The 12,595-nt window shown below is 38.7% G+C and overlaps 1 protein-coding gene across 7 annotated transcripts in view; it reads left to right on the top strand.

The window, feature by feature from the left end:
* MYO6 (myosin VI) overlaps positions 1-12,595 on the top strand; it is a 183,743-nt gene that overhangs the window by 98,940 nt on the left and 72,208 nt on the right. For all 7 annotated transcript variants that reach the window (XM_058307050.2, XM_058307052.2, XM_071218553.1 and 4 more), the window contains 2 exons: positions 167-222; positions 11,482-11,579. In XM_058307050.2, coding sequence (XP_058163033.1) covers positions 167-222; positions 11,482-11,579 — 154 coding nt within the window. The remainder of the gene's footprint in view (positions 1-166; positions 223-11,481; positions 11,580-12,595) is intronic.

A 12,595-nucleotide genomic window follows, 5' to 3' on the forward strand; every position in this document is an offset into this window, starting at 1 on the left:
TTGAAAAGCTATAACAGAATAGTGCATTTAATCATATATTTGTAATTTGTAAAAATAAAATTGCAATTGACCATCTGGATTTGTTTTTAAATGTATTAAATAATATTAAAGTTATAAATATGTATATAATATTGTCATGTAAATATTTATTTTATATTTTAAACAGATATCTGACTGAATCTTATGGAACAGGTCAAGATATTGATGATAGAATTGTTGAAGGTATTGTTAATTTTTAAAAGTATTTTCTGTTGTTAGGCATGTAATGAAATGAGCTTAAGAGACTCCTCTCAGTGGTCTGGAATGTTCTCCCAGAGATCCCAGGACTTTCCCATCTCCTATAGATCTTTACTTGGATATCATCATCTTATTTACTTAATGTATATTGTCTCTCCCCACTCCTCCTGCCCCGCCACCTCTCCTATAAGCTCTATGAGGGTAGGGATTTTTATTTTATATTTCAATTCCTTTTAATAGTGCTTGACACTTAACATGTGACAATAAAAATCTGTTGAATGAATTAAAGGAATGCTGGATGCTTTCTGGCCCCCCGTTTGTTTTGTGGACCTTGTTTTCACTTCTTTTCCTTCCACCCCCAAATGAACTATGGTAAAACTTAAGATATGCTAGGGGATATGCCTTTTTTTTTAAAAAAAAAAAAAAGGAAAGGGAGAGAGAAGGGTTATTGGGAATTGAGGTGCTTTTTTGGGCAAATCATTTTTAAGAAAGTGTACATATAGAAGGCAAATTGATTTCTAAGCTTTTTATGCTTGCACATACCCATTACAAAGTCTTCTATAGCCTAGTTAGGAGATTACTTGTCTAGGCTACCATCATGTTGAGTCTGCACTTTGTATTGTAAACTCCTGCCTGGTCTGCCCACTTATATTTGTGTTGTTTTCCTCTTAATCTGCTCTGAAGCTAGAATGATCTCTTCTGCTTTAAATCTGTTAATGGCTTCATATTGCAGTTAAGATAAAGCCCCAAATTTGTAACATTGCTTAAGTGTACTGCCTTAAGGGTTTGGCTCCAGCCTAGGAGGTCTAATCTTTTTATTTATTAAATTAGAGCAGTTGTAAGTTTACAGAAATAGCATGCAGAAAGAACCAAGTTCTCATATAAATCACCATTCTTCCCAACTCTAATCATGAGTTTATGTGCCCTCTTCTTTCTTATGCATTAGTCATGCTTACCTTCTCATAATCCTTTGGAGGTATTTTATGCTTCTCTCCATACTCTTCCTCCCACCTTCCTTCCACCTACTAGGTACTCAGTAAGTATTTTAATAGTGATAGTGATGTTTACACCTGTGGGATGTATAGTGCATTGTTTAATTTGCTTGAAACCTGTTATATAATATAAATCTTCATAGAATGAGGTGGGTGCCATTTTTCTACTACTACAGATGAGAAACTGAGGTAACAAGATCATATGGCTAATAAATTGTAGAACTGGCTTATAAATGAAGGATCTTAACCCAATGCTATATTAAATGCATACTTTGATACTTGTTAGGGATTGATTCATGTCCCTATAAAGACATGTTTAAGCCCTAACCCCTGCCTTGTGGGTAGGAACTCATTTGTAATTAGTATCTTCAAAGATCCTGCTAAGTTGAGACCATTTGAATCAGGGTAGGTCTTGACTGGAGTTCTTGTGGTGAGAGGAAATCTGAAAGGAGACACATGACTGAGCAGGAAGAGTAGAAGACACAGGAAGAGACAAAAGAGACAGATGGCCATGTGATAGAGGCTGTATTAGTCAGCACAAAGGGATGCTGATGCAAAATACCAGAAATCTGTTGGCTTTATAAAGGGCTATTTTTATTTTTTATTGGGAAAAAGTTATGTACTTTATTGTTCTATTTATATAGCTTTCTTTTTTCCCCTATTTTTTAAACTTTATTTTTGTATGTTTAATAATTGAAAATATAAACAGTAATTAAAAAGAAAAAATACACATTTCTCAGTTAAATGTACTGGATACATATAAAAGTTTTTTTTAATCATACAATGTGTTACACAGTATATTTGGTTCATGATAATGCAGTCATACAGTATTTGTCCATTTGTGTCTGACTTGCTTTGCTCAACAAAATGTCCTCCAGGTTCATCCATGTTGTTATATACTTTATGACTTCATTTCTTCTTATAGCTACATAGTAGTCCATCGTGTAAATCACCACAGTTTGTTTATCCATTTATCCGTTGATAGACACCTGGGTTGTTTCCAATTTTTGACAATTGTGAATAATGCCACTTTGAATTGGTGTGCAGATGTCTGTTTGTGTCACTGCTCTTAGTTCTTCTATTTAGATACCCAGTAGTGGTATTGAAGGGTCATGTGGCAAGTTGATATTCAACTTCTTTAGGAATTGCCAAACAGTCCTTCACAGTGTCTGTACTATTCTGCATTTCCACCAACAGTGAATAAGGGTTCCTATCTCTCCACATACTCTCCAACGCTTGTAGGTCTCTGTCTTTTTAATAATGGCCATTCTGTTAAGTGTGAGATGATATCTCATTGTAGTTTTGATTTGCATATCCCTAATCATAAGTGATATTGAGCATTTTTTCATGTGTTTCTTGCCATTTGTATTTCTTCTTTGGACAAATGTCTATTCAAGTCTTTTGCCCATTTTTAAATTGGGTTGTTTGTATTTTTATTGTTGAGTTGTAACTTCTCTTTATATATCCTGGATATTAAACCCTTATTGGACATGTGATTTCCAAATATTTTCTCCCATTGAGTCATCTGCCTTTTCACCCTTATCAAGGGTTATTTGTTTGGGGTAGAAGTTTATAGTCACAAGGTCATAAAGCATAAGTTACTTCCCTCACCAAGTCTGATGCCATGTGTTGGAGCAAGATGGCTGTTGACGTAGAGCCTTCCTCTTCCTTTTAAGGCTCCTTGGTGCCAGCTTCTTCCAGTATCTGCTGTAGGTTGGTATAAGTCTCGTCTCTCTGGGCTCAGCTGCTCTGGTCTCTACCCAGGTTCAGCTGTAAACTGTCAGGCTCTCTAGGCTTTGTCTGTCTCCCGGAGGCTCAATTCTCTCTCGGCTCAGCTGCCTGTTCTCTCTACAGGGCCAGCTGCGAACTGTCAGGTGAATTGCACATCTCTCTTCCTGGGGCCTCTGCCGTGTCTAATGGAGCCTTCTTTCTTTCCCCATGTATCTGCTTCTCTGTGTTCTTCTGTTCTTCTCCTATGTGTTTACTTCCAGGGGCTCCACACCAAAACTCCAACCAGTTCTCTCTGCCTTGTTGTTTTCTCTGTGAGGGACTCAATGTCACACTGATGTGGCTATTCAAAGCCTTAATCATAATTTAATCAATTAAGAGTGAAAGCTCTGAATCCAATACAATCTAATGTATCCAGAGGCACAGACCAAATTACAAACATAATCCAATATCTGTTTTTGGAATTCATAAATAATATCAATCTGCTACAGAGGCAGATTGATTCCTAGCAAGCCACCACCAGAATACTACAGTCTTTGGAGAAAGCATAACCTGACAGTCAGTACTTTTTGGCTTTCTAGCCTCCAAATTTTGAGACAATAATTTCCTATTATTTATTTTTTAAAGATTTATTTTTTATTTATTTCTCTCCCCTTCCCCCCCCCCCCAGTTGTCTCTGTGTCCATTCGCTGTGTGTTCTTCTGTGACTGCTTCTATCCTTATCAGTGGCACTGGAAATCTGTCTTTCTTTTTGTTGCTTCATCTTGTTGTGTCAGCTCTTCGTGTGTGCAGCACCATTCCTGGGCAGGCTGCCCTTTCTTTCACGCTGGGCAGCTCTCCTTACGGGGTGTACTCCTTGTGCATGGGGCCAGCTCCACATCAGGGAGGCCTGGGGTTTGAACCGCAGACCTCCCATGTGATAGGTGGATGCCCTATCCATTGGGCCAAGTCCACTTCCCAATTTCCTATTATTTAAACCCACCAGTCTGAGTATTTGTCATAGCAACCTTGGCAAGTTAAAAGTTTTTGGTACTGAGAGTAGGGTGCTGCTATTATAAATATCTGAAAATGTAGAAGTGGGTTTGGAGTTGGTTAATAGGTAGAGGCTGGAAGAATTTTGAAGCCCTTAATAGAAAAAGCCTAGATTGTTTTAAACAGACGGTTGGTAGGAAAATGGACATGAAAAGTGATTCTGATGAGGGCTCAGAATAAAAGTGAGGAAAACTGTAGAGAAAGTTCCTTTTTCTTAGAGAATACATATATTGTCATGAATGGAATGATGATATGGATATTCAAGATTTATTTTATTTATTTATCTCCCCCACCCCCAACCGTGGTTTTGCACTCGCTGTCTGCCCTCTGTTCGTCTTCTTTTTAGGAAGCACTGGGAACCGAACCTGAGACCTCCCATGTGGGAGGTAAGCACTCACTCACTTGAGCCACCTCTGCTCCTACTTGTGATTCTTATTGTGTTTCCTTGCTTTGTCTCTTCATTGTATCATCTTGCTGTCATCTTGATGCATCATCTTGTGTAAGTTTGCCATGCCAGCCTGTTGCATCAGCTTGCTGTCTTCCTCGTCGTCTTTAGGAAGCACCGGCAACCAAACCCGGGACCTCACATGTGGTAGATGGGTGTCCAATTGCTTGAGCCACATCTGCTTCCCTGATTTGGACATTAAAGTTGATTTTGGTGAGGCTTTAGAAGGAAACAGGGAGGAAAGGCAATCCGTGTTATAAAGTGACAGGAAACTTGGTAAAGTTGTATTTTCATGTTGCTTGAAAAGCAGAACTTGTAATCAGCGGACTTGGATATTTACCTCAAGAGATTGCCAAGCAAAGTGTGAAAGGCACAGCCTGTTTTCTCTTTGCTGCTTATAGTTCAGTTAAATGCGAGAGGTAAGAGATGAATTGAGGACTGAACTTTTTAAGGAAAAGAGAATCAGCTTAATGATTTAGAAAATTCTCAGCCTATCCAGATAGCATGCTGTGAGATTCGGTATAGTAGTGGCTCTAATAGGACCTTTGCTGAGTCCCTGGGAAGTGAGTTCCCAGCAAACAGGGCTCTGTGAGATTTGGCTCAACAGCCATTTGCTAAAGAGAGTAGGTATATGTTTCATGGACCTGGTCAGCCATCTCAGAGGAAGTTAGGAATGGAAATGTAATTATTGGGAAAGTGTCTATGGAAAATCCTTTTGTTTAATGACTTGGACTCCCTGAATTACATGGGAAAATGAAAGTTTTTTGAGAATTTTGTATGAACAGAAACATTGCTAGCCTGAACTGAAAGGACAGAGATGGTATGAAATGAAGGAAGAAGGATTTCAAAGGGAGAATTGTGGAAGCAGATGGCTAAGCAGAAGAGATCTCCTAAGACCAAGAGAGAGAGGGTCACTGCTTGCCCTGGTTTGGAGAGTGTGACCACTGCGCAAAGTGCTTGGAAAAAGCCACCCTAGCAGGCCCAGAGGACAAAGCATCGAGCCACAGATGACTCTCAGACCATGGAACCTAAAGGAATTTTCTCTGATGGGTTTCAGTCTTGCTTGGGACCTGTGACCCTTGTTTTCCTTTGTATCTCCCTTCTGGAAAGAGAATGTCTATCATATGCCTGTCCCACCATTGTATTTCAGAAGCAGAAAGATAAATTTTGCCTCAGCACAAAAATGCGATACCCTTAACTAATTTCAGTGAGATTTTAAACTTAGCATTTTTACCGAAGTGGCTTAAGACTTTTGTGATATTGGGGTGGGATGAAGGTATTTTGCTTGTGCGAAGAGGATGTAATTTTGGGTTCCACAAGGCTGATTGTTAGGGATTGACTCATGTACCTCCATAAAGGTGTGCTCAAACTCCTAAACCTGTGGTGTGGATGTGAGCTCATTTGTAAATAGGATCCTCCATGATCCTACTAAGATGAGACCAGACTGAATCAGGGTGGACCTCAATACAATTTGACTGGAGTTTTTCTGGAGAGAAGAAATCTGAATGGAGACAGACAACCTAGCAGGAGTAGAAGCCACTGGAGGAGACAGAGGAGACAAATGGCCTTGTAATGGAGGCAGAGATTGATTGCCAGCAAGCTACCAACAGATTGCTACAGTCTTGTGAGAAGGCATGGCCTACTGATACCTTGATTTTGAATTTCTAGCTTTCAGGCTGTGAGCCAGTAAATTTGTGTTGTTTAAGCCACCCAGCCTGTGGAATTTGCCACAGCAGCCCTGGCAAACTGAGAAAACATTCCTTTGACATTTAAAAAAAATTTTTTCAGGTAAACAAAAATCTATCGGGACCTTCTTTGTTTTCACAATTATGTAAAATATACTCATAGATAAATCTAAATAGAACTCCGAAAAACATTTTTAAAATAGTCCATGGTTTTAAAAAATTTTTTGAAGTATACCATTCATACATGAACATATATAGACAATAATTGTACAGTAAAAGTTGTGAACTTACAAAACAAACATGCAGAACTGTCATACAGGGGTCCCGTACATCAGTCCACCACCACCACCTTTCATTGTTGTGAGACATTTGTTACAAATTATGAAAGAATATGTCAAAATCTTACTATTAACTATAGTTCATATCTTACATTTGATGTATTTTTTTCCCCAACCCATCCTATTATTATTTTTTAAATTATATTTTTATTACAGAAGTTGTGAACTTAAAAAACAATCATGCACATGTGTAGAGTTCCCATACAATACCTCTTCATCAACACACCGTACCGTGTTACAGATTATGAGATAATATCATCAGACTATTACCACCAACCATAATCTGTAGTATACATTTGGCACACTTTTTCCATACTCTCCCATTGTCAACACAGTGCGTCTTTGGCCTGCATGCGTGAACATTACAGTATTACTGTTAGCCACAGTCCATAGGTCACATTTTCCCCCATGCTTCTCTACATTCCCACTACCCTGCAATAGTGATGTATATCTGCTCTAGCTCATGGAAGGACACTCTTGCATCTCTACTGTCAACCACAGTTCTCATCCACCTGTGGGTTCACTGTATTATTTACTCCCTAGATTATTCTCTAGCTTTCTTTCAACTGAAATTTACATCTCTAGGCTATGCTTTCCAGCCACATTCCCCTTTATAAACCAGCCGCTTCTCATTATAATGTGTTACATCAACTCTATACACTTCTATTCTTTTACAGTAAAGTTAATGAAAACTTTTACATATAGTAAGCATCAGTCCTCCTCTTATCTTTTAATAACCTATACTTGGGAAGCGGCTGTGACCCATCTGATAGAACATCCGCCTACCATATAGGAGATCCAAGGTTCAGTACCTAGGGCCTCCTGACCTGTGGTGAGCTGGCCCACGTGCAGTGCTGCCGCGTGCAGGAAATGCTGTACTATGCAAGGGTGTCCCCTGTGTAGGGGTACCCCACATGCAAGGAGTACACCCTGCAAGGAGAGCTGCCCTGGGCGAAAGAAAGCGCAGCCCACCTAGGAATGGTGCTGCACCTAAGGAGAGCTGACGCAGCAAGATCACGTGACAGAAAAGGCAACACAGTTTCCCGGTGCCTCAAATCAAGAATGCAAGCGGACACAGAAGAACACACAGCAAATGGACACAGTGAACAGATAACGCGGGGGGGGGGGGGGGGGGGAAGGGGAGAAAATAAAAAGAAACAAAGAAAAAAAAGTGTACTCTAGGTTTTAACTCCATGTGTTTATTCTTTGCATTTAGTTCATATTAATGAGACCGTGCAATATTTGTCCTTTTGTGTCTAGCTTACCTCACTTAGCATAATGTCTTCAAGATTCATCCATGTTATCATATGTTTCCCAATTCCATTTCTTCTTACTGCAGCATAGTATTACATTGTATGTATATGCCACATTTTTGGTTGATGGACACTTGTCTTGTTTCTTTTTTTTTTTTTAAGATTTATTTATTTCTCTCACCTCCCCTCTCCCAAGTTGTCTGCTGTCTGTGTCCATTCGCTGCATGTTCTTCTGTGACTGCTTCCATCCTAATCAGCGGCACTGGCAATCTGTGTTTCTTTTTGTTGCATCATCGTTTGTCAACTCTCCGTGTGTGCGGCACCATTCTTGGGTAGGCTGCACTTTCTTTTGCGCTAGGTGGCCCTCCTTACGCGTGGGGCTCCCCTATGTGGGGACACCCGTGCGTGGCATGGCACTCCTTGCATCAGCACTGTGCATGGGCCAGCTCCACATGGGTCAAGGAGGCCCGGGATTTGAACTGTGGCCCTCCCATGTGGTAGGCGGATGCCCTGTTCATTGGGCCAAGTCTGCTTCCCTGTTTCTGTCTTTTGATAGTTGTGAATAATGCTGCTATGACCATTGGTGTCCATTTGTCTGTTCGTGTCACAGTTTGCAGTTCTATCCATGGTTGTTTTTTTTTTTAGATTTATTTTTATTTATTTCTCCCCACCCACTCACTGTTTACCCTTGCTGCATCTGTTCTTCTTCCTTGTTTCTTTAGGAGGCACCAGGAACTGAACCAGGGACCTCTTTTGTGGAAGGGAGACACCTAATATCTTGAGTCACCTCGCTCCCTGCTTTGTTGTATCTCTCATTATGCTTTTCTTCCTTCTGTCTCCTGTTTCATCATCTTATTTGATTAGCTTGCCATGCCTGCCTATTGCATCAGCTCACTGTCTTCTTTAGGAGGTACCAGAAACCAAACCAGCGACCTCCCATGTGATAGGTGGGAACCCGATTGCTTGAGCCACATTTGCTTCCATATCTTTGTTTTTTAATATAATTTTTTAGTTTTACTTACAATTCTCACTTGTAGTTTTGTGACACCCACCTGTGAGGATCTCATAACTAATGCATTACTCACAGTTAAGTACCTTACATTGTGAAGGAATCACCCTTTAAACTTGAACAAATCAATAAGTAAGAACAAAATCTGAGTTAATTCATAGAAGACTAATTAGCATTCTGATTTGTTTACTTGAGGTGCAGATTCACTTGGGTACTGAATATAATAACCCTGGTTTGTTCCATGAGACTGTGCTATGCAATATGATGTGTGTTAGAGTTGAGAAAGATTGGGAAGTATTATTCCAAGTAATTTATAGTCCCTTAATAGAGAATAGGTAGTGGAGATGTTAATTGGAGGGATGTAGAAATCTTTTGATGTCATTCTTAATGGAAATTTTGTTTTTTTAAGAAGTGAGTATATTATTAATAGTATTAATATAGTTTTCTGATGGTGAGCCTCTCATTCTGTTTTGAAATATTTTATTTAATTTACTAGCTTTTGCTGAATTTAATACTATCAATAAAGGGAGTCTGGGAGTCCTGTGATTAAGCCCCCCTTTTGCCAATAGCCACATATATGGCCTTTGGTGAGTCAGTTGACCTTGTGGAACTTTAGTTTTCTTGCTCATCTGTGAGGGATGGATATGTGCTAATGGTTCTTTTAGTTTTAATACATTCTGACATATTTTGGCAATTTTTTTTTTTTTTTTTTTTTAAAGATTTATTTATTTATTTAATTTCCCCCCCTCCCCTGGTTGTCTGTTCTTGGTGTCTATTTGCTGCGTCTTGTTTCTTTGTCTGCTTTTGTTTCTTTGTCCGCTTCTGTTGTCGTCAGTGGCACGGGAAGTGTGGGCGGCGCCATTCCTGGGCAGGCTGCTCTTTCTTTTCACGCTGGGCGGCTTTCCTCACGGGCGCACTCCTTGCGCGTGGGGCTCCCCCACGCGGGGGACACCCTTGCGTGGCACGGCACTCCTTGCGCGCATCAGCACTGCGCATGGCCAGCTCCACACGGGTCAAGGAGGCCCGGGGTTTGAACCGCGGACCTCCCATATGGTAGACGGACGCCCTAACCACTGGGCCAAAGTCCGTTTCCCATATTTTGGCAATTGAAGTGGCTAGGGAATGATCTTAGAAAGGTTTTGGAGACTAGATAGAGTAAGAGAAATGGATGTTAAAAGGGTTCACAAGAAATATTTTAACAATAATTGTTGTGAAGCAGTTAATGAGATTGTTTCTGGAGGAGGATATGAATAAAATTCATATCACACTTGTGTGTTTATAGATGGGACTTTGGCCAGTAGAAGAATAGGTTCTAGTAACCTTTTCTAGTTGTGTGATTTTTGTGTGTATGTATGATTATAAAATAACAGGATTAAAATGTTACATTTCCATATTGGGAATTTTTAAACTATTCTAAGTTTCTTAAGTAATTCTGTGAGCTTTTAACTTGTTACATTTTGTTGAATGTGCATGTAAAAATGTTTAACCTGTAGGTTATATTAGTATATAAAGTTTTTTAGAAAAGTAAGTCAAGTAATAACTTTGTTGTCTGCATTTTGTCAGAAGAGGTTTGCTGTTTTACCCATTCGCTGTTTTACCTTGTAGAGGTGATGTACTTGTGAAAATCTTAAAATTCTTAGGGAGTAGTTTTAAAATTTGTGTCATAGATTTTGTAACCTAATGACTTTTAAAAATTAAGTATTCCCCATAACATTTCCATTTTATTTTTATATGTTTCAAGTACTTTTCAGAACATTTAAGGGTAGATTTCAGTCAGGGTTCTCCAGAGAAACAGAATCATTTAAAGAGATTTACTTCAAGGAATTGGCTTATGTGATTTTGGGAGCTGGCAAGTGCAGAATCTGTAGTGCAGGCCAACAGCCTGGAAACACTTGGGGAGCACCTGATGCTGAAGTTTTGCGGCAGAACTACTTCATCGGAAAAGACTGGGTTTTGCTCTTAATGCAAACTTAATAAACTTTATAACTCTTAATTTAACTGATTGAATTAGATCCACCAACATAATTGAAGGATAATCTACTTAAGAAGCCCATCTACATTACTGGGAATAATCTCCTTTACTTAAAGATGGCTGAATGTAGATGGTAACCACATCTACAAAACACCTCCATTGCAACACCCAGCCATCACAATTCTCTTATTTCTTCTATGTCCCTATTACATACTCTCCTAAGTGGTCTTCCTGTTAGTACATCCTCTTTTCTCCTGCTATAGTAGTCTTTCTGAAGTGCCAATTTTCATCATATTATTCCGGCACTAAAACCCCTTCACGGACATTTTGTAACCTGTAGGATAAAATCCAGATGCTTATAGGTTGTGCATGCCTTTCTCTTCAGTTACTCCCTCTGCTGCTCTCCTCTCCCCAAACCTGAGTTCTAGTTACCATGGCAGTATTTTCTGACAGTTTTGTTGCCTTTTTGTAGTCTCTGAACTGTTATGTACTATTCCTTTTCCTGTAAACCTTTTCCTCATCCCTTTGTCTACTTTGCAAACTCTTGACCTTGAATAGTACCTGAATGGGATTGGACATTGCGTGTGAATTCCTTCATTTGATATTTTTGAGAAGATTTTTCTAGACATATATATATAGTTAATAGTAATATATTATTAATATATATTATATATATAATTTATTTGTTTACTTGAAGTGCAGAGTAAAATGGTGTCAAGCATGCATGCTGTTTGGTAATTTCCCTATATGTTAAATTTTTGATGGAATATTTTCATTTTCTTCTCAATAGCCAACCCACTCTTAGAAGCCTTTGGAAATGCAAAGACTGTTCGCAACAATAATAGCAGTCGATTTGGAAAATTTGTAGAAATACATTTCAATGAAAAGGTAAGAGAGTGAATATTTGGGAAGTGCTTGTGAGAAACACAAGGTCTTCATAGGATTGATGCTATGGTTGTTATCAGTCAGGGTTCTTCAGAGAAACAACAGGATATATATATATAAACAACGTATATATTCAGTGATTTATTATAAGGAATTAACTCATGCAGTTAGTGGGCGCTGGTTAGTCTAAGTCTATACTGCAGACTCCAGGCTGGCAAATTCTGATAAGGTAATGTTGACGTTCTTAAGTTCAAATTCTTAGGAGAAGCTGTCAGGCTGAAAATTCCAGTAAAAGTTCATGTCAGAGTCTTCAGGCAGAAGTTCTTCTGACCTCTGGAACCCTCAGTGCTTGTTGTTAAGACCCCAACTGATTGGATGTGGCCCAGCCACATTAAGGCCCACCATAATATGACTTAGGATCAACCAATCGTAGATGGTAATTCCATCTATGAAATACCTCCACAGCAACAACTCAGCCAGTGTTTGACAAACTATTGGACACTGTAACCTAGCCAAGTTGATCCAGGAAATTTAACATTACAGTTGTTTTATCATTTCTTGGTTAATTTGAATTTCAACTGTATTTGATTCCTTGATAAAGCCTTTTAAACTCCTGTTACTTTAGATAGTTTGGAGAATATGTATATTCATTATGACTGTCCAAAAGCTCCTTCTCCAATTTATAACCCAGATATGGGATTTGACTTTAGCATTGAATATTGCCTTAATATCTATTTTTCTTGCAAGACATTCTAGTTCCAGCTGCATTAAGGTGTAGTGCAAAGCCAATTCTGTTTTTATTGGTGCTCAAAGCTTAAAAGGATCTAGGTAGGAACTAAATGAGGATGCTTAAAATTAGGAGTGACTTCTATAAATACTTTGTTTACATTTACTTATCTATTTTTTCCTTTATTTGGTAAATATTATAATTCCTTTAATAGTTTATTTAAAAAGATGAATAATTTAACATTGATAAGTTAACTTTAAAAATTCATGAAAATATATTTTTTCTCTGTTTT

This window comes from Dasypus novemcinctus, chromosome 11, assembly GCF_030445035.2.
Source record: "Dasypus novemcinctus isolate mDasNov1 chromosome 11, mDasNov1.1.hap2, whole genome shotgun sequence".
Classification (NCBI taxonomy): domain Eukaryota; kingdom Metazoa; phylum Chordata; class Mammalia; order Cingulata; family Dasypodidae; genus Dasypus; species Dasypus novemcinctus.